This window comes from Callithrix jacchus, chromosome 1 (assembly GCF_049354715.1).
Source record: "Callithrix jacchus isolate 240 chromosome 1, calJac240_pri, whole genome shotgun sequence".
NCBI classification, from domain to species: Eukaryota; Metazoa; Chordata; class Mammalia; order Primates; family Cebidae; genus Callithrix; species Callithrix jacchus.
The window spans coordinates 92862776-92884680 of record NC_133502.1 but is presented as its reverse complement, the minus strand read 5'-3'; the positions used below and the strand labels follow the sequence as shown (position 1 = coordinate 92884680).

Below are 21905 nucleotides of genomic sequence, written 5' to 3'. Positions count from 1 at the left end.
ACTAAAAACAATTACTATCACTGTAATTTCATCAGAATATCTTAACATAAAAATTATCCAATTTCAGAATAAAGGACAGTTCTTTTTATTGAGTAAATTTAGAACCATCAGCACCTCATTATATAAAAACAGTTCCACATGAATTTAAGAACTAAACGTGAAAAGTAAAACTCTTAAAAGATGCTCTTAAAGAATTTTTATAACCCCAGTATAGAAAAGACTTTCTTTAAAAAGAATGATACATTTGATATTAAAATTTAAAAACTTATAGTCATTACAAGATAAAATTTAAAGTGAAAATGCATGCTAAAGACTGGAAGAAGATATTTTTAATGCCTACCAAGTATTATTATAAAGAATACATTTAAAAAAGATGTAAATAAAAACTACAATGAGGTACCACTTCATACTCCTCCTAACAGCAAAAATTAATAAAATATTACTATTATCTACCTTCTAAAATATCTGGAATGCAGACAAACAGACCTTCTCTCATACATTATGGACTTTGTAGAGAAAACTGATAGGTAATAAAGCTGAAGATGTTCCACTCTTCTTGCATAAAGTGCTGCTCCGATGGGGCACAGTGGTTCACACCTGTAATCCCAGCACTTTGAGGGGGACAAGGTGGGCAGATCACTTGAGCTCAGGAGTTCAAGACCAGCCTGGCCAACATGGTGAAATCCCCTCTACAAATAAAAATATAAAAATTAGCCAATGTGGAGGCTTCAGTAAGCGGGATCATGCCACTACACTACAGCCTGGGCAACAGAGTGAGAATAGGTCTAAATAAATAAATAATGCTGCTTTGTGCCCTATGGCTTGAATATTCTCCTGGACATTCATAGAGGGGAACAGAAAGAGGGAAAAAAACCACTAATGTTAGATACTTCTAAACAGAATTTAATACCAAGTTTATTTGCATAGTTTTAACATAGATAAAGACTTGTTATGAATGCAACCATTGTGTGAACAGGTAAGATTGCAACTTTTATTTCTGTTTCAACATTACTGAGAATAGTTTGTTATTTCAGAAAATCATTTCCCACAGTCTCAGCATTGGTACTTGAATAGCTAACTCAATATACCTGTTTTAATCTGTAGCTGTTGTATTGACGGAGTCACCACCCATTGGTACAAAGTGTCTAATTACCACTACTTCTTTTAGCAGTGCTTCTTACCTTTTAATGCCTACATACATCAGTTAGAATCTTGATAAAATACAGCATCTGGTTGGGTACACTGGCTCATGTCTGTAATGCCAATGTCCTAGTGAGTTCAATGTCCTAGGAGTTCAAGATCAGCCTAGGCAATATAGCAAGTCCCTGTCTCCGTAAAAAACATCTAAAAATTAGCCAGGCATGATGGTGCATACCTGTAGTCCGAGATACTCAGGAGGCTGAGGTAGGCGGATCAAAGGAGGTCAAGATTTTGAGACCTGGCCTAAACGTGGTGAAAACCCATCTCCACTAAAAATACAAAAATTAGAGCAAAAACTTCATCTCAAAAAAACAAAACAAAACAAAGCCACAAACTCACTTTCTCTCTCCAACTCACAGGCTGGATTCGACAGGCAAGTGGGCAATATATGTGAGAAATTTTAAACAGGGTAGGAAGGGTAGGAGTAATTTTCAGAATTAAGAACAAAGCTTTGGATAAATTAGAAGTAAAATCTACCAGTAAGTAAACCAACCAATAAAATATACTCTATTTTCTTGTCATCACTTTATCTAAAGATCTTAACTCCAATTTTAATATGGAAGAAATTTTAATTTTCTTTCTTTTTTTTTTTTTGAGACAGAGTTTCACTCCTGTTACCCAGGTTGGAATGCAATGGCATAATCTTGGCTTACTGCAGCCTCTGCCTCCCGAGTTCAAGTGTTTCTCCTGCCTCAGCCTCCCGAGTAGCTGGGATTACAGGAATGCGTCACCACGCCCAGTTAATTTTGTATTTTTAGTAGAGACAGGGTTTCTCCATGTTGGCCAGGCTGGTATCACACTCCTGACCTCAGGTGATCCACCCATCTTGGCCTCCCAAAGTTGGGATACAGGTGTGAGCCTTAAATGATGGCGTAAGGACAGTCATTCTCCCTATTAAAACTGTTTCTTTATGCTAACTATTCATCAAAGGATTGAAATTCATAGTATCAAAACAAAATAAGAGCACTGCATTATAAAGTATTCTCATTTAACTTAAAGAAATCAATGTCACATAAGCAGATTAACTGTTGCTTATATGGTTCTCACTGCCCTTTTTATAAAGCGAGCAGGTGGCACATTTTATTAGCCCTATATTACAGATGGAGAAACTGACACAGATGTGAATAGCCAGCACGTGTAGAGTTGTAGACTAATTCAGGGTCAAACTTGGAACAGGTACTAATTGCTTAATTCTTCTGTGTTCATTAATCTACTAAAAAACTTTATTTTGCCATGATGTTTTATGGTGATTTTGTTTGTCCCAGGAACAAATTTCTTTGTCAGCAGTCATTTCATAAACATTTCAAAATGGGCAAAGATACTCAAGGAAACAAGCTACTCATCAACTAGAGTACTGCACACCAAGGGACAAAATTAAAACTGCCTAGCCTGCTAAAAATCTAATCCTGTCCTTGCCAATTAACCTTATTAATACTAGAGTAGGAGAAAAGAGAGGTCAAAATATAGGTGAAGGTGCCATTCATTTCCTCCCGGATTTCAAATGATATAACAATTACTGCACAACAGAGATTTTTACCTATGTGTTCCTTAAGTAATGACACGACCCCTATTCTCCAAATAAAAACTTACCAACAAGTTGGGCGTTTCAAATTAAAATACTAGCAATCATGACAATTTTCAAAATACTGGCTATCATTAGATGTCACCTAACTGAAATTCATGCTATAAACATACGTAGAGAAGCTCTTTATGGAAAAATGTTCATTTAAATGTAAATTTCCCTGTCAATCTGAACAGATTAACGTTATTACATGTATCTGACTTTCTACTCCGACTCATTAGGTAATATAGTCTCATATGTTGGCACAAGAACTCCAATGATTTATTGGAGGCATAAAAAAATTCCAATGAATCATCTATGGATCAAGCATCACAAAAAGTATTAAACAGGAACACCTTTCATAAACAGCGAAATTTAAAGGTCACCCTCTGTATTCCGTTATTCATCCTTTTGCTTACCAGATCTACCTCACACTAAAGCACCATTTACAAAAAATTCTCTTCTGGCATTGGCAGAAATCTCACCCAAGAATCAAAGATCTGAACTTTTTTTAAAAGACAAAAAGCCCAAGTTAAGTACATTCTTTCCTTTACCAAAGCCCCCCCAACACAGTACTATCTAATTTGGCATAACTTTGTTTCGGGAGTTAAAACGATTCCTGACGAGCTTAACTTAGAGTTCGAAAATACGTAACATTAAGGTACTACCATCTAAAGAAAAAAAAACCCTGCGACAGCCCCACCGGAATACACAAATCACCAAAAGCCCGCTGCAGATTCAATCTAAAATCGCGCCTGACAGAGATAAGGACATTCAGGAGAAAAGCTTTTAGGCACCCGCGAATCTCTCAGTGCGCCAAGGAAGGGAATGGGAACCTGACCCCATCTTTCCATCCACTGGGAGAAAAGCAAAGGAAACGAAATGGAACCCTTCTCCTCCGCGAGGGCCAAAGATCTTCTTAGAGCGTCGGTCGGTCCTCCCTCCCCTGCCCCCCGACTCCGGCCGCTCCACGGACCTCAGGGACTGTCCGTACCGCTCCCCTTCACGGAACCACCAGAAAACCCTTTCAAAAACACAGACCTGATCCGGAGTGGCTTCCCCGCCTTTCCCCTGCGCCGAGAGGGATCCCGGTAGCCAACAACAAAGACGCTTCCCGCTCCCCTCCCCCCGCCGGCCCGGGCTAGTCCCTCCCGCGCTGCGGCTCCCGGCCTAGCGCCCCTTCCCCGAGCCCCGCTGTGGCGTCCCCAAGCCCCGAGGCTGCACGCACCTGCACCTGAGCGGCCCGGGCCGAGACGCCGGGCAGGGATTGGGAGAGAACCGCAGCCGACGCGCTGTCCTCCACAAGGCAAGACCCGCGCTCCGGACGCTGTTGGACTCTCTCCGCCTGCAGACCGGCCCGGTAGAGGAGCGGGGACCAAGGCTGCAGTCCCCGGCGCCGGGACGAAGAAAGACGGTGGCGCCCGAGGGGCCCGGCTCGCGCTCCCTGGTCTCGCCTCCCGCCGGCCCTGCTCCTCCACACCAGCTCGCGTTCTGCTGACTAACAGCCCCGGTGCAGGGCGCTGGAGCTGCCGCGGCTGCCGTCGGCTGCTCTCGGGCCTCACGTCCCGCGCGGCCGTGGTCGCAGCCGCCGCCGCCGCCTCCCTTTCTGGCACCGCAGACACCACCCAGACCCGGCCAGGTCTTTTTTCTCTTTAAACCTGCTTTCTTTGCTCCTCCTCAGCCTGCCAGGCGCGGGGCTCGTTCCGGTAGCGGGAGGGAGTAGAGGGGAACCGAGGCCACTAGCAGAATCCTCGCTGAGCCAGGAGTTGGCCACTGACTGGAGGAAGGTGCCAAAGCTGACCCCGGCTCCAGCCTGCGAGCGGGCGCGGGGAGGGACGGAGCCTAGCCTCGCCCCGCTTCCACCAATCACAGGCCGCCCAGCACAGTCGGAGGCGCTCTGGGCTCCAGGAGAGGCTGAGCTCACTCGGCAGGAGGCGGGGATTGCGGAAAAGAAGAACCAATAAGAGCAAATATTCCCCGCCCCTTTGCCTTGATGGATTACCACATTCGGGCCAATGGGGGAATTCTCATTTCGAAGAAAGCGGGACTTGTTCCCCGGGTTTGAGAAAGAGGACGCGCGGGGCTGGAGGGGTCAAGGCTGCGCCTCGCGGAGTGGCCTGGCCTAACAGCCGGGAGGGCCTCGCAACTCTCTTTGACCTCCCAGAAGAGTCACGTGGGCTGACCGCGAGCAGGGGCGGAAAGGCAGCATAAGTTTCTTCCGGGTCATTGACAGAAGCCGTCCATTCCTGGAAGTAATTCGTTGGCTTTTCCCTTCATCCTTTTGCCTGCTCCCAGCGAAGAGTGGTTTTGGTTTCGGCAATGAGCTCCCAGAAAGGCAACGTGGTTCGTTCCAGGCCCCAGAAGCACCAGAATACGTTTAGCTTCAAAAATGACAAGTTCGATAAGAGTGTGCAGACCAAGGTAGGAACCTAAGTGTTGCACCGTCTCTGAGTCCTGGAAGGAATGGTTCACTGGAGAGGGGAGAGAGGATATGAGAGGAGTCGGCTAGGGCGAGTGTGGACCGCAGCCTAGACTTAGTCTTGGCTGCGGTGCAACTCTTTCTAAAATGTTATTCTCACGCCCTTATTTGACCTGGACATGTTGTCTCCTGGTAAATATTTGATGGTCAGCACACTAAACTAATTGCACAGAGTGAACAGGACCCTAATCAAACCTGGGGTGCAAATGGGACAGTTATGTCGTTCATCGTTCCCATCTGGATCACATTAGGAAAGGAGGATTGCGGCATGAGTGTCTCTTTCAAATTTTACAAGTTTGTGAAGCCACCGTTTTTCTTCCTTTTTTCTTTTTCCGAAAACCCAAGCCCACAGGTTTGTAGGGGAAATGTGAATGATTAAACGGTCTTAGCCTGTACTCATCAGTACAGTGGGAAATTTCTGTTTTGTAATAATTGTTTTGAAGATAAATATTTGGTTAATGTAAAAATACTTGTGCTGTTTAGCAGGACTTCTGTAAACTGGAAAAAAAATCAGACTGTCTAGATAACCAGAGGACTTAGGTTGTATGTAACTACTAATTGGCAGGCCGGGCGCTGTGGCTCAAAGTGCTGTAATCTCAGCACTTTGGGAGACTGAGGCGGGTGGATCACCTGAGTTCAAGACCAACCTGGCCAACATAGCAAAACCCTGTCTCTACTAAAAATACAAAAATTAGCCGGGTGTGGTGACGGGCGCCTGAAATCCCAGCACTTTGAGGGGCCGAGGTGGGCAGATCACCCGAGGTCAGGAGTTCAAGAACATCCTGGCCAACATGGCAAAACCCCGAACCTACTAAAAATAGAAAAATTAGCTGGGCGTGGTGGCTGGCGCCTGTAATCCCAGCTACTCAGGAGGCTGAGGCAGGAGAATCGCTTGAACCCTGGAGACAGAGGTTGCAGTGAGCCGAGATCGCTTCACTGCACTACTGGGCAACAGAACGAGACTCCGTCTCAAAAAAAAAAGAAAACTACTAATGTGCTGTTTGCTGTGAATCGCTCTCCCTGTTCCCATAGCTGTATAGAGAGGAAATCATTGATGACAAGGGCATATTAGGGGCCAGCATCACTCAGATAAACCTAATATTCACATAAGTTATGGAGCTCAAACTTACTAGGTGTGCGGCTTAAGAGAGTTACGTAATATTTAATTTTTCTGAGCCTTACTTTGATTTTTTTTTTTTTTTTTTTTTTTTGAGACGGAGTTTCGCTCTTGTTACCTAGGCTGGAGTGCAATGGCGCGATCTTGGCTCACCGCAACCTCCGCCTCCTGGGTTCAGGCAATTCTGCCTCAGTCTCCTGAGTAGCTGGGATTACAGACACGCGCCACCATGCCCAGCTAATTTTTTTTGTATTTTTAGCAGAGACGGGGTTTCACCATGTTGACCAGGATGATCTCGATCTCTTGACCTCATGATCCACCCGCCTCGGCCTCCCAAAGTGCTGGGATTACAGGCTTGAGCCACTGAGCCCGGCACTTTGACCTTAAATGACAAAGTTGGCAGGATTGCTGTGAGGCTAAACTATATGACATGCGTAAAGGGCCTGGGTCATAATAAGTGTTCAATAAGTGATTAATTTCCCAATATTGATTAAGAAAGCAAAGTAATTTGTTTTCGGTAACCTATGGTCTTTCTTTTCCTTTCCAATTTCTGTCTTTGCTTATTCTATAAATATTTAACAAGCACCTTCCATGTGTGTTCATACGTATACTGTGTTCAAAAGAGTTGACTCTGCCTTCACGAAGGTTATAGTTTCTAGATGATATGGGCAAAAAGTAAGCAGAACGATAAATAAATACAAATTATGATAAATGTTGGTGAAAGGCAACACAGATCAGTAGGGGAGAATAAGTAATAATACTTTAAATTGAATGCTCTCCTTTCCCCCACTTAGGTTGAGAGGTTTATCAAAATGAAAACCCAAAGCAGTATTTGGGAGGACCTTCCCGAGTTTGCTCCTATTACCAATAAGTAAACCAGAATAAAAATAAAAAGCTTGCACTAATCCAAATAGATGCCTGCGTCTTGTGTATTCTTACCCTAAGATTGTGTACAAACATTTGATTTTGATTGTTTTTCATTACTGTTTTCCTAAAAAGGAGTTTTAATAAGTAACTACAATGTAGCTTTTCCTAGGCTTCTACTACTTGTACTTTTTGTTGTGCATTTTCTTGGTGTTCTCTAATAATCTTGTCATTCTGGTTTTAAATGTTTTCACGGGTCTTAGTTTCAGTCATTAAGTTTCATTTGATCATTTTTATATTTTTATCTTCAATTCCTTTCCCTCTTTTAAGTTATGAAAAAGTCTCATTTGTTAATCAGGAGGACCACCAGGCTACTTTGTTATTGAAGGTTCTAACAAAAACAACACAAAATATTTACTGAAGAAAAATCATTAGGTTGATTGTTCATCTGTGTAATATACAACTAATAATTGGCTGTGATGATAACAGATTCTTGCATCTGCTATGAGTAGCTGTCTAAAGCCAAGACTGTCAGAAGCATCCGACCCCAACTTCATGCCTGTTTTTTACACTGGAAAGCTATTTGATTTGGTGACATCTAGCAAAAGAGAGATAAGAAATGCATGGTCCTCTGTAACTCCCCTTAAAGCAAGCTTGTCCAACGCATGGCGCAGGGCGGCTTTGAATGCAACCCAACACAAACTTTCTTAAAATATTATGAGTTTTTTTTGTTTGTTTTTTAGCTCATCAGTTGTCATTAGTGCTAGTGCATTTTATTGTGCTGCAAGACAATTTTTCTTCCAGTGTGGCCCAGGGAAGCCAAAAGATTGGACACCCTTGCCTTACAGGATTGTAGTAACAATTGACTACTTGTATTAAATGCTTTATGATTCAGTAGGGGTCCTACATGATAGTTTTCCTTTTCCTCCTCTGCCAAGCAGTTTGTTAGGACTTCACCACAGTTAGAAGCTGGATAATTACAGTTGTTTTCTTGGAAGTTTATTTAGGTAAAGAACTCATTCTCCAAAGGACACAGATGATAGCTTTCTTCACATACCTTAATATATTCTAGAAAAGGAGAGTATATTTAAGTTTTGTGCCATTCCAAATGGCCAAACTTGGACCAGGGAGTTAAAGTAACAAAAATAGGTTTCAGCTTAATATGAGGGAATTGTTTAACAGCAAAGGAGCTTGTGCCAGGATTTGTAACCTTCTCTTCACTGGGGTTGTTTAAAAGAGGTCCCCATGGCCATTGGTCAACAGTACCCTCAAATGACTTATGGGGATTGAGAGGGTCGGCAGTGGGAATAGGCTTAAGTCTTTTCTAGTCTTCTAGTACTAACATGTTGAGTGGATCAAGGCAGCGTTCTTTCCCTTACTGGAGAGGCAGTGATGTGCAATGAAAAGAGCACTGGACTAAGAGAAAAAAGCCATTCCTTAGCCCCAGTTCTGTCATTTGTTTTGCTTGGTGATGTCAGGCAATTTACCGATAGCTTTAATCTATGATAACTGCATCAGTACTATCTCTTGTCTTACTTTCCTCTCAGTATTGCTACAGGGATCATTACAACATTTTTGTTTGTTTTTGAGACAGAATCTCGCTCTGTTGCCCAGGCTGGAAGTGCAGTGGCGTGATCTTGGCTCACTGCAACCTCTGCCTCCTGGGTTCAAGCGATTCTCCTATCTCAGCCTCCCGAATACCTGGGACTACAGGAGCACACCACCATGCACGGCTGATTTTTGCATTTTTAGTAGAGATGGGGTTTCACCATGTTGGCCAGGCTAGTCTCCAACTCCTGACCTCAAGCAATCCACCCACCTCGGCCTCCCAAATTGGTGGGATTACAGGCGTGAGCCACCATGCCCGGCTACAAAAATATTTTTATCTATTTATTTATTTATTTTAAAGACAGGGTTTCACCATGTTGGTCAGGCTGGTCTTGAACTCCTGACCTCAGGTGATCTGCCCGCCTTGGCCTCCAAAGTGTTTGGATTACAGGTATGAGCCACTGCACCCGGCCCCTACAAAAATATTTTTAAGAAATAGGGATAAAAATATGAACAAAGAATAAAGCCTGTAATAATTTATATGGACCTGCAGTTGATCATAGCCTAAGAAAGTTAATTAGAAAAGAAATGCATACTTGTTGAAGAATATTGAAACAATAGAGAGTTATATAAGGTAGTATATAAAAAGTCTCTGTTCCCAGTTTTAGTCCTAATTGAATGTAATAACTGTTAACACTTTGATGTGTACATTTCTGGACATCTGTGTATATGTAATAAAATGCATTTTTTCCCTTCTCATTCAGTAAAATGGTTGTGTCAGAATATAAAGATTAAGCTCTTTTTTTTTTTTTGATATGGAGTTTCACTGTTGTTACCCAGGCTGGAGTGCAATGGCACAATCTCGGCTCACCGCAACCTCCGCCTTCCGGGTTCAAGCAATTCTCCTGCCTCAGCCTCCCAACTAGCTGGGATTACAGGCGCGCACCACCATGCCCAGCTAATTTTTGTATTTTTAGTAGAGATGGGGTTTCACCTTGTTGACCAGGATGGTCTTGATCTCTTGACCTCGTGATCCACCTGCCTCGGCCTCCCAAAGTTCTGGGATTATAGGTGTGAGCCACCACACCCGGCCATATTAAGCTCATTTTTTAAATGACTGTGTAATATTATGCAGCACAAATGTGGATTAGTTTATTTAACTACTTTTCTATTAATAAACATTTGAGTTGTTTTCAGTTTTACACTATGCCAAAAAGGCTGCAGTGAAATTCTGGTATTCATGTCTTTATGCTATATGTGTTATCTTACATCAAACATTGTGCTAGACATTGGAAGTATAGGGTCGAGCAAAATATACAGTCACAGGATAGAGTTTTGCTCTGTCACCCAGGCTAGAGTGCAGTGGTGTGATCTCAACTCACTGCAATCTCCGCCTCCCGAGTTCAAACAGTTCTCCTGCGTCAGCCTCCCAAGTAGCTAGGGTTACAGATACCTATCACTACACCCAGCAAATTTATTGTATTTTTAGTACAGATGGGGTTTCACCATGTTGGCCAGGCTAGTTTTGAACTCCTCACTTTGTCATCTGCCTGCATCAGCCTCCCAAAGCACTGGTATTACAGGTGTGAGCCACTGCACAGGCCTACAGTCACCGTCTTAATTGAAGCTTGTGATTTGGTGAGAGAAGTGACGGGCATTAATCAAGTAATCTTGCAGGTATGTTAATACTGACAGCAGTAAGAGCTATGAAAGAACAGTCATCGGAGCCCTTAATCTGTAATAGCAAGAAGTCTTTTTTTTTTGAGATGGAATTTCACTCTGTCATTCAGGCTGGAGTGGAGTGGCGCGATCTCGGCTCACTGCAATCTCCACCTCCCGGGTTCAAGCGATTCTCCTGCCTCAGCCTCTTGAGTAGCTGGGATTACAGGCGCATGCCATCACCCCCGGCTAATTTTTGTATTTTTAGTAGAGACAGGGTTTTACCATGTTGGTCTCAAACTCCTGACCGCAGGTGATCTGCCCACCTTGGCCTCCCAAAGTGCTGGGATTATAGGTGTGAGTCACTGTGCCTGGCCAGTAGCAGGAAGTCTTGATTACATTTGGAGGGTTAAGGAAGACTCCCCTGAAATCAGAAGGATGCATAACATTAAACTAAATGGAAGAGCATGTGTCAATCCTTTTGCGGATGCTCTTAATACTTGTTTTATATATATATATAGTCAGTATTACCTTTAATAACATTTCCAAAGTGTATTTTTTAGAGCCCCAAGGTCATGTATCTTCTTCATAGGGCAGGAGAAAATTTCATGATGAAATCACTTAGGAAATACTGTATACTAGATCTCACTCTTAGAGGTGGGTCATAGTATATATTGGCATAGAGCGATGTTTCACAGTTAAAAAAATTATTTAACCAAAACTCGCTTGGCTGTGGAACTCTTTGATTTACATATACCCATTGAACTAATTTATTGTGGAACTCACTAATTTTAGAAAACTATAGTCTTTATCTTGATATGGAGATGGAAAATAGAAGTCTATGGGTATACTCTAATTTTGGAAACAGTTTTATTAATACAAGTTGAGTATTATCTGGAATGCTTAAGACCAGAGTGTTTTGGATTTCAGATTTTTTCAGATTATGGAATATTTGCATTGTATCAGTTTAGCATCTCTAATCCAAAATGTTCCAACAAATTATTTCCTTTGAACATGATATATAAGTGCTGAAAAAGTTTCAGATTTCAGATGTTTTGGATTAGGGATACTCAACTTGTTATAGCTAATATTTGTGTATTTAAGTATATTAGGTACTATGTGTACTTGATATACATTATCTATAATAATTTCATCTTCAAAATAACACTAAGATAGATGCAAAATGATCCCATTTTACAAATTGGGAAATTAGGGCTTAGAGGTGAATGAGGTGTCCAGAGTTAACCTAATAATTAGCACGTGCCTCTTCATTGGTTGGGTGAGGTCTGTGGGAGAACAATTCAAAGGGCCAGTAAATCAAAAGCCCTCCATGTGTATGTGTGATTTTAAAATACATGTACTGTATTTGGGGGTGTAATAGAAGCAATGTGACACCAGATTAGGGTCAGAACAGAAATGAGTGAGGTTTATTGCCACTGATCCTAAACATTGACTGTTTGAAATGTTCTAGAGAGTCTCTCCTGATGTGGTATGGCCTCTGGAGTGTCACATGCCATAGATGTGGACTGGTTGGGGTAGATCTCATCTCATCAGCCTGGCTCTGTAGCAGAGGATCCTTTTGCTGACTTACTGTGAAAGCAGATAGCAATTCAGTCTGTTTCCTTGGCTCCTGATTTAGGCAGAAAGCCATTAAGTTTAGGATTAGTTATGAATACATTTATACAGCAGAACAGGATTCCCTGTGTACACACACCTTTATTCTCAGTTGTCAAAAATGTGGAAAACCGCCAAATATCTATCAACAGGAGAATACATATAAACAGATTGTGGCAGATGCATACAATGGAATACTACTCTGCTATTTTTAAAAAAAACACTGATACAAGCAAAGCAAAATGAATCTTGGAAACATTAATATGGAGGGAAAGAAACCAGATACAAAAGACCATTGTGTGTGATTCCATCTAGAGACCAGAAAGGCACAAGAAAACTTTCTGGAGTGATGGGAGCATTGAAGATTACAGAGCAAATATATTGATTAAAACTCATCGAATTGTATGTTTAAGGCCTGTGCATGACATTGATGTAAATTTTACCTCAGTTCAAAAATAGGAAAAAAAAAAACAAGGTCAGGCACGGTGGCTCATGCCTGTAACCCAGCACTTTGGGAGGCCTAGGCAGGCAGATCACTTAAGGTCAGAAGTTTGTGATGAGCCTGGCCAACATGGTAAAACCTTGTCTCTACTAAAAATACAAAAATTAGCCAGGCCTGGTGGTAGGCACCTGTAATCCCAGCTACTCAGGAGGCTGAGACAGGAGAATCGCTTGAATCCAGGAGACAGAGGTTGCAGTGAGCTGAGATTGTGCCACTGCACTCCAGCATGGACCACAGGAAAAAAAAATAGGTATTACAGCCAAATGACAACCACTTAGATGTTATAAAGTTCTGTTTTTGCTTGCTTGCATTTTGTTTTGGGAAAGTTGCAGGAACACTAACTATATTAGTCCCTTTTTAAAAGCCAACTATTTTATTCTCCAGAAATAAAACAAAAACAAGTTAGCGTTCTAACAGATATTAAATATCTTAGTTAACCACAAGTCACAATAATTCTAATTGTCTTTTCATCTTTCCCTTTTTGTCAGTATTGATCTGCAAATTCTAGTCATGACATTTGAGTTTGTCTTTCTGTGGAGCAGGGGTCCCCAACCTCCCACTCCCCTATGGTCCATGGCCTGTTAGGAACTGGGCCTCATAGCAGGAGTTGAACTGTACGTGAATTAAGTGAAGCTTTATCTGTATTTACAGCCACTCCCCATCACTCACATTACCACCTGAGTTCTACCTCCTGTCAGATCAGCTCTGGCATTAGATTCTTGTAGGAGTGGGAACCCTATTATGAACTGCACATGTGAGGGATCTAGGTTGTGTGCTCCTTATGAGAATCTAAAGCCTGATGATCTGTCACGGTCTCCCATCACCCCCAGATGTGACCATCTAGTTGTAGGAAAACAAGCTTAGGGCTCCCATTGATTATACATTATAGTGAGTTGTATAATTATTTTGTTATATATTGCAATGTAATAATAATAGAAATAAAGTATACAATAAGTGTAATGCACTTGAATCATCCCAAAGCCACCCTGATCCCCGACCCCCATCCTGGTCCATGGAAAAATTGTCTTCCACAAAACCTGTTCCAGGTGCCAAAAAGGTTGGGAGCTGCTGCTTGAGTAAAGATGATTATTACAAAACAGATTTTGTATATAAGGTACTGAGCCTGCATATTTATTTTTTTCTAGTTTAAGATAAAGTTGTAAACCTAATTTAGTGGGTCATGATGACTGACAATGTAAAATGAATGAATAAACTTTGCTATGGAAAAAACTTCACTGTGCTATTGGTCCAGGTAGCTTGGAATCAACTGTTAGGGTCTTTGTCCTGTCTCCCCCCTGCCCAGAGATGTTGAGCTTTAGAGAATAGTCCCAGATTGGTTCCTGTAATCCTTGATATGAATAATTTTAGCGTGAGTGGTCAAGTGCCAGTCATGGGAATAAATGTTATTTCTCGGCCAATGGGTATCAGCAGTTAAGGGTAGCCATGTATTGGGTTGTCAGTGAGCAAAACAGTTGGCCAGACATAGAATCTACTGTAGATTGATTTGACCCTCTCTGACACTCTACAGATCATTCTGGTGTTATAGAGGTCACCCCTTTATATCTTTCTCCAAGTTGGAAAATATTCTTTGATGTGTTTCCTAGTGCTATTAAATGAGTTTATGTTAAATGTATTCCCTCCTCCATTGATTCGTTTTAAATTTAACATATTTTTTCAAGTTACAAGATAATTTATGGTGTGCTGGGCATTAGGATATACATAATATTATACCTAATAGTGCTAGTGAAGCTTTTTACTTTTCCTTTGTGCCTTTTTCAATGCTTTGAAGAACTGTAATCTATACTGTTGTTTACCTTTTATTTTCTCTCTTTCACACAGCATCAATTCATCTACGCTTGGGGATATTCCATATACTTAGATTCCCAAGTTGCTTCCACTTGGAGCCAATAAAGCATGTTTCCTTCCTTCCTTCCTCCCTCCCTCCCTTCCTTCCTTTCCTTCTTTCCTTTCTTTCTTTCTCTTTCGACAGCGTCTCTCTGTCACCAAGCTGGGGTGCAGTGGCGCAATCTCAGCTCACTTCAATTTCTGCCTCCTAGGTTCAAGCGATTGTCCTGCCTCAGCATCCCAAGTAGGTGGGACTACAGGCACATGCCACCACACCCAGCTAATGTTTGTATTTGTAGTAGAGACAGGGTTTCACCATGTTGGCCAGGATGGTCTTGATCTGACCTCGTGGGCTGCCCACCTTGGCCTCCCAAAGTGCTGGGATTACAGGTGTGAGCCACGGTGCCTGTCCTAAAGCATGTTTCTTAATGTTGAGGCCGGATACAATGTGATTTTTTTGTGTGCATTAATCATATATTTTAGGTACTTCATTTTATGTATAATACATGACAGCTGAAATTAATTTGTGTTGATTTGCTCTACTATAGGGAATAGTAACTATACTTACTGTTTTTAAGGAATGGTACTATTCTTACTGTTGGATTAATTATGAAATTTTATAATTGTATTGCCAATACTTGTTTCTACATAAATTCACGGTTAAAAGCAGAGTATTCTCAGAATTCTTCATTCAGGTAAATTGATTCATCTAAAAGAAAGTTGTAATTAATATGAATTCACCCCCAAATGGGCCATTTTTCTTTTACAGAAACACTATAGTAGGGAGGGGCATAGTTAGACACAAAACCTTGGGGTTGAGAATTATAGGCTGTGGCATTTGTTATTTTAAGCCTCAGGACTCGCCACACCTGTAAAAGCGTTACTGTGAGGTCACTGGTAGGTATACAGTGAATCCTGTTTGTCCTCAGAACACCCCTGCTGCCAGCTCACTTCAGCCTCAATGGCTAGTGCTATTTTTCATACCTGGACTTTTGTGAAAGGAAGAAATGAAATAAGGAGAGGTTAGAGGAATAGCTGACATGCCTAAGATTCCTCTTAGATTTTTCTTATCACTCCATACCAAATACCAATTAAATATATTGAATGTGTAAAAAAAAAATAAAATCCTAAGCCCCTCAACCAACTTAATGGACCCTGCTTTTGACCAAGGGGACCTCAAAGAAACTTGGAAAATTAGTTCAGGCCATGATGGGAAGAGGGGAAGGGGTCAGACATGCCTCATTATACCCTTCTTTTGGAGTCTAGACACAACTAACCAGCAGGGACATTAAAATGGAGTTCTTAAGACTAACAAAACAGACTCCTTATAGCTCTAAGATACCAATTTCCAACCTGACCCCAGTAGAGTATCACATGACAGATGGCAGGCCCTGAAGGAAATTAAAGTATTTTTCCCTAAAATATATTTCTTTTGACATTTTTGAAATAGCCCTGCAAAGCTGTGTTTTGTGGGAGAAATTTGCATTCTGTAGAGAATCTCCTCCCTTAGGAAAATCTGATCCCATTTAAGGTCTCCTGATGCCAGCTATTTGGAGGCTTCATCTACATGACAGGAACCTTGACTTCCACAACTCCTTTATCTAAATGCAAGCATTTCTTTATGCTGAATTCAGCTGTTCTGGCAGAGCTTAACTCTTTCAACTAATTGCCAGTCAGGAAATCTTGGAATCCACCTATGTTCTGAAAGCTTCCCCAACCCCCCTTCCCTCTAAGATGCCCTGCCTTTCCAGGCTAAACCAATGTGTACTGTACATACAGTGATTTATTTCTTAGCCTGTAACTTTTGTCTCCCTAAAATGTATAAAACCAAACTGTAATCATCCAACCGTCTTGGGTACGTGTTCCCAGGACCTCCTGAGAATGTCTCGTTAGCCATAGTTTTTAATCTTGGCAAAATATATCTCTAAATTGATTGAGACCTGTCTCATTCTTTTTGGTTTACAATGAAGTAAATAAATATTCTTTATCTGACTTAGGTGTGTATGAGGCACTGTCCATGAAGGTAATTAGAATCAGGATTCTTCAGTTCCTAACTTAAGCAAAAAGGGAATTTTATTGGAAAGATACTGAGCTACTTTCATGAAACTTACAAAAGGCATTTATTTGTTTTGGTTGTTTTTTTAAATGTCCTGGATTTTAAATGTCCATTATTACTTTTCCCTATTTGGCTTTGTACATATTCTAACCTGATGCATTCTTCCAACCTTTCAGTCACCCCTCCCCTGATGCTTCCACTTTACCTTCTACAATTTATAGTCTGTTGTCATGAAATAGAGACATAGTGTTGAATATAAAATGTCTTTTACTTTCTTGCCCTACCTGACTATTCCTGGAAACACTGTTTCCCATGATGTATTTTCACCCACATCTTTACCACCCCTCTCCCATGTAGAACCCTTTCTCCCATTTGCTATGTTTGTTTCTCCTTACTCAAAAACTCTGGCTCCTCTGAAATACATGCTGTCAGACTATTACACTCTCCAGATCTATGCTAACCTCCTCGTGATACCTCGTTAGTACCTGGGCTCACTACCTTTCCACAGTTTCTAGCATCATACTTAGTAATTGCTGCACACGCATGGATAATCTGTCCAACATCTAACATCTCAGCTTTTAGACTCCCCACCTCAGAAGTCTACTGTCATGGTCAAACCATAAACTTGCTCCTCACTGGTAACTGCAATACTTACAAAGTTTTTAAAAGACTGACCACCATCCATCTGGTTTCCTTATCCCTCAGATAATATTTCTTGTCTCCATTGGGTAGTCCTGTCCATTAACGTTTCTACTTTTCACTATACCTTATTCGTGTTTTGATTTCCCTGCTTTTCTAGTTTGGAGCCTATGTTTCATCAGTATAACTATTCTTTTGCATATACCCCAGCTCCCTTGTCCTTTTCCTCTGTGGTATGGATTCTGACAGAATCCTAACCCTGCTTAGATTCAGCTTTTTACTAAACCACTACAACATCTATCAGACTACTCATATCTATACCCATATATTCTATTTTACTATTATAGTAGATGAAATGCCTGTCTGTCCTTGCAGTTAGCCCCTCCACAGCACCCTGGAGCCTATCTTCTCTTCCTAACGTAAGGACTTAAGGTGTAAGTTTCCTTACGTGTTCATGCCTCCTTGCATCCTCAAGCTTTCCATCTATAATGAGTTATTAAGAATTTCTATTAAAACACTCCTTAGATAGAACAAATGCTCTTCTCTAGCTATCACCCTGTTTCTTTCTCTTTGTAGAGAAACTTCTGGTTCTCCACTTCCTTACCTCTTATTGCTTCCATCCCTATCCACATAATTTTTGTACCTATCATTCTGCTAAAACCACTCTTCTCAAGGTCATTGATTTCTATTGTGAAATCCTTGGTTAATAATGCTCAGTCTTTTGGGAATGATAATGTGTCGGTGTAGGCTCACCAGTGGTAACAAATGTGCCACTTTGGTGTGGAATGTTGATCATAGGAGAGGCTATGTATGTGTAGGAGCTGGAGCTTAGTGAGAAATATCTGTACCTTCTCACTTTTTATGTGAACCTAAAACTGCTCTGAAAAATAAAGCATATTAAAAAAAATAATGCTCAGTTCTCATCTTAATCACTCAGCAACATTGGCCTCTCCAACATTGTCTTGAAATAATTTCTTCAATCAGCTGAGCCCACCATGGCTTTAAATAATATCTCTGTGATTGTGACTCTCAGATCTCAGACCCCAGGTCTAACTCTCCTGAGGTGCAGAGTTGTATATTTAATTACCTGCTTTACCTCTGCTCTTGGATTCCTAAAAGACATCTCATAAGCATAGCATGGCAAAGAAAAAACTCTTAGTTTTTTCTCTCAAACCTTTTCCTCCTGTAGAGTTCTCTAATTCCATAAATGGTCCCACCTTTTACCCAGTTCCTTAAGCCAAAAAAATAAGAATGATCCTTGACTCTGCTGTTTATTGGCTATGTGACCTTGGCCAAATTACTTCATCTCTCAGGGCCTGATGGATTTAGCTCTATTGTTAGGGTTAAGTATGGTTTATGAAAATGCTTAGATGGTACCCAACATAAAGTGTTAATAAGCATTTTGTAAATGTTAGCCCATTCCTTTATCTTACAGAGATGCTCATCATGCTTACATGCCACTCCCCCAGTTATACCTACCATTCCTGATTAATCATGGCTGAAATGTCTTTCTCCTCCCCTGTGGCATTTATTGCCCTCACCAGACATATGTTACATGTAACATTGTTCCTGTACATGCCTTGGCTTCTTTCTCTTTCTCACATATACAATACTATACAAATACTATCCATTTCCCAAAGTCAGGGACTTGAGCATTTTTTAACTACTCGTATTATATAATACATATCTTGTAGCAGCAATTCTATGAGGTGGCATAAAAAAATGGAAACTGAGTAGTTCTTATTAACATTGTACATTTGATTACTGGTCTCTATTAATTCATCTGTCTTTATTGAGCCCCTTGTCCCTATTATATATCAAGCACTGACAAGAAAAATATGAATTCTTCAGGAATCTGTCTAGTCACTGATTTTGAAAGTGAAGAAAGGTAAATAGGGAGCATTTTCATTTCGTAAACTTATTGAAGTATAATAGATAAACAGAAAAATCTAGCCAGTCACGGTGACTCACTCCTGTAATCCCAGCACTTTGGGAGCCTGAGGCAGGTAGATCACAAGGTCAGGAGTTCAAGACCAGCCTGGCCAAGATGGTGAAACCCTGTCTCTACTAAAAATAGAAAAAAATAGCTGGGCATGGTGGCAGGAGCCTGTAATCCCAGATACTTGGGAGACTGAGGCAGGAGAATCACTTGAACCAGGGCAGCCAAGGTTACCATGACCCAAGATCAAGCCACTGTACTCCATCCTGGGTAAGAAAGTGAGACTCCATCTCAGAAACCCAAAACAGAGAAAAATCAATATAGATTATAATATAGTTTAATGAATTTTCACACAATGACCATAGTCATGTAACTGTCACTCAGATCAAGAGAAATGTCACCAACCTAGTCAATAGCATCTTTCCTTCTCAAATGTTACCATTATTCTGAGGAATATGAAGTATTTTAAAATAACCTTTAAGTCATGGCCTTTGGGGACAGATGCAGGTACCCAGATGACCAGGCTCTCTTTTCAGAAATAGTATTAGTGGATGTGAAAAAGCATTCTAAAAGATCCTCTTAACTGTTTAAATATACAAAGCAACTTCAGATAATCCTTCTTTGAGCTGAAAGAAATCAGTGTGATTTGATTTTCTAACAGTGATTAATTTGGTCCCTGTTTTTTGGCTTCTAAAAATATTAAGTGAAGTTGGACTTTTCCATAGCTTTGGAGTTGATTTTCTCAACCTTAGTCCTAATTCTTTTTTAATTTATCTGCTTATTCATGAGGTGGAATGACATTTTTAGAACTTTATGGCAGATATTTGCTTTGATATTTTCTCAGATGTGTTTTTAATTGGAAGAGTTGGAATTACATTCTAAAGTTAGTAACTCAAATTGTCCTTTTGTAACTAACTTGTATGACACATTTTCTGTTTTGCTTTTGTTTTTGCAGTCATATGTTATAAAGAAGTATTTCTTCTTGTAGTTGATGGAGTTATGTATATAATAATTTTCAAATGATGGTCCTTGAGCAGTAGAATTCAGTTACAACTTTACATTAATCAGACCCAGTTTTGGAGGTCCTTTGATATTGTAGACCATTCCCAGCATCATGGATATGAAATGCCAAGCTAAACTAGGGATTATTTTAAATGCTTTGTTGTTCTGAGAGTATTTATATAGGTAGCTTACACCAGGTGTCTGACTTGTTTATTTTTAAATGACTCATGCCACTGAAGTCATCAGTTTGAGTAATATATTTGACATCATGGCATATACTTATACATGTGAATGTTCAGTATATAATCATTAGCCTTTATCATAAGACACTATAGTAATAGGATGTCATGTTTCCCATAAACTCGAGGGACATAATAATGCTAAATCTCATTTTCAGTAGACCTAGAATAGTCATGTGGGGGGTAAGTTGTCATCCATTATTGATATGAAATAATATTGTGGTTATGTTTGCGTATGTAACACTGTTGCTTGAATTTAAACTGACCAATACAGAACAATGAGCAGTTCTTTGACCCTTATATGATGATTCAATGTCAACCAGTCCTTAGCATATTAAAAAAAAAAAAAAAAAAAAAAAAAAAAGATTCTGGCTTCTGTAGTAGTTAATTCTAATTTTAATGTGTCTCTAGGGACACGTTTACTTTTTTCACTGACCAGTAAGAAAAGTCAGTCAAATTTAACTAAGGTATTTTTCTAACTCAGATGCTGACTAAACATATACTTAAAATTTTATTTTTCCTGGCTGGGCACAGTGGCTCAGACCTGTAATCCCAGCACTCTAGGAGGCCAAGGCAGATGGATTACTTGAGGTCAGGAGTTCAAGACCAGCCTGATCAACATGGTGAAACCCCATCTCTACTAAAAATACAAAATTATCTGGGCATGGTGGTGCACGCCTATAATCCTAGCTACTTGGGAGGCTGAGGCAAGAGTTTTCTTTTTCCCCAAATCTCAGTAAAAAGATAAAAGAAAGAAAGAAAAAAAAACTATGATACCAAAAAACTGAGAAAGGTTCTTTCGGTAGAAAAGAGCATTAAGGAAAGCAGTACAAAGACAGGTCCCTTCTCTGAGGTTGTCCATTCTCCCTTGTACACTCAGACTCTGTGGGAGAAAAATATGAGGAGGTAAAATTTGATAAAAAGGAACATACACCTGAAAGGGACTGTTTTAATCAATCAGTGGCTTCCGATAAAAGCCAATTATCTATAAGAAATGAAAAAGCTGTTTCTGTATATATCTGAATGTAGTGATCCTTGTAACATATACATTCAGCAGTTAAACAAAAACAAAAGTAAAATAAGTCCTACCTTTATTTTTAAAATTAAGGAAGCTTAAGATATAGAGTAAAGAGGATTTGACTTATATAACTAAACAGTATATGAATTTGCAATATAATATGAGTAGAAGTAAAGGTTTTTTTCAGTAAAACTCTAGAATAAGGCCAAGACAGAAGAACAACTTTTTAAACTGGGAAATGCTATGAAAGAGAAAGGCAGAGCAGTATACCTGATTCTGTTTTGGTCTTAGAGGTTAACAAAGAAACTCTTGTGCTTAGAAGCAAAATGTTTCCTGTGTATACTAAAGCAAAGCCATAATCTGTTAATTTTTAATCTATCAACAGAGCCAGGGATTGTATAATGAATATCTGAATTCACTTCCAAAGCAATAGTGATTCCCAATTCTGCTTTAGTAATCCATTCTGTGGCTAGAGCACTTTAATCACTAGCAGTACTGTTCAATAGACCTTTCTGTGATGAAAATAATGCCAGATAATTGCTATCCATTTTGGTAGCCAGTAACCACATGTCCCTAGTGAGCACTTGAAATATGAATATTTTAATGAAATATTTAATATGAAA

The 21905-nt window shown here is 40.3% G+C and overlaps 2 protein-coding genes across 19 annotated transcripts in view; one reads left to right on the top strand and one right to left on the bottom strand.

Moving 5' to 3' along the window:
* The window catches only part of ABHD17B (abhydrolase domain containing 17B, depalmitoylase), a 47070-nt gene extending 42530 nt beyond the window's left edge, over positions 1–4540 (bottom strand). For 2 of the 7 annotated variants that reach the window (XM_078366684.1, XM_078366693.1), the window contains exons 1-2: positions 3990–4540; positions 454–689 (exon numbers count right to left, since the gene is read on the bottom strand). The gene's annotated coding sequence lies outside the window, so the exon portion shown is untranslated. Of the gene's footprint in view, positions 1–453; positions 690–3802; positions 3871–3989 lie in introns of those variants that run through there. The other 5 variants (XM_035302538.3, XM_002742853.6, XM_054254864.2 and 2 more) reach the window with 3 other exon arrangements.
* Positions 4541–4804: 264 nt separating this feature from the next.
* C1H9orf85 (chromosome 1 C9orf85 homolog) overlaps positions 4805–21905 on the top strand; it is a 176868-nt gene continuing 159767 nt past the window's right edge. For all 12 annotated transcript variants that reach the window (XR_008481086.2, XR_013532992.1, XR_013532990.1 and 9 more), the window contains exon 1: positions 4805–5182. Coding sequence is in view for 8 of the 12 variants with exons in the window: in XM_054254938.2 (XP_054110913.1) it covers positions 5081–5182 (102 nt within the window). In the remaining 4 variants the exon portion in view is untranslated. The remainder of the gene's footprint in view (positions 5183–21905) is intronic.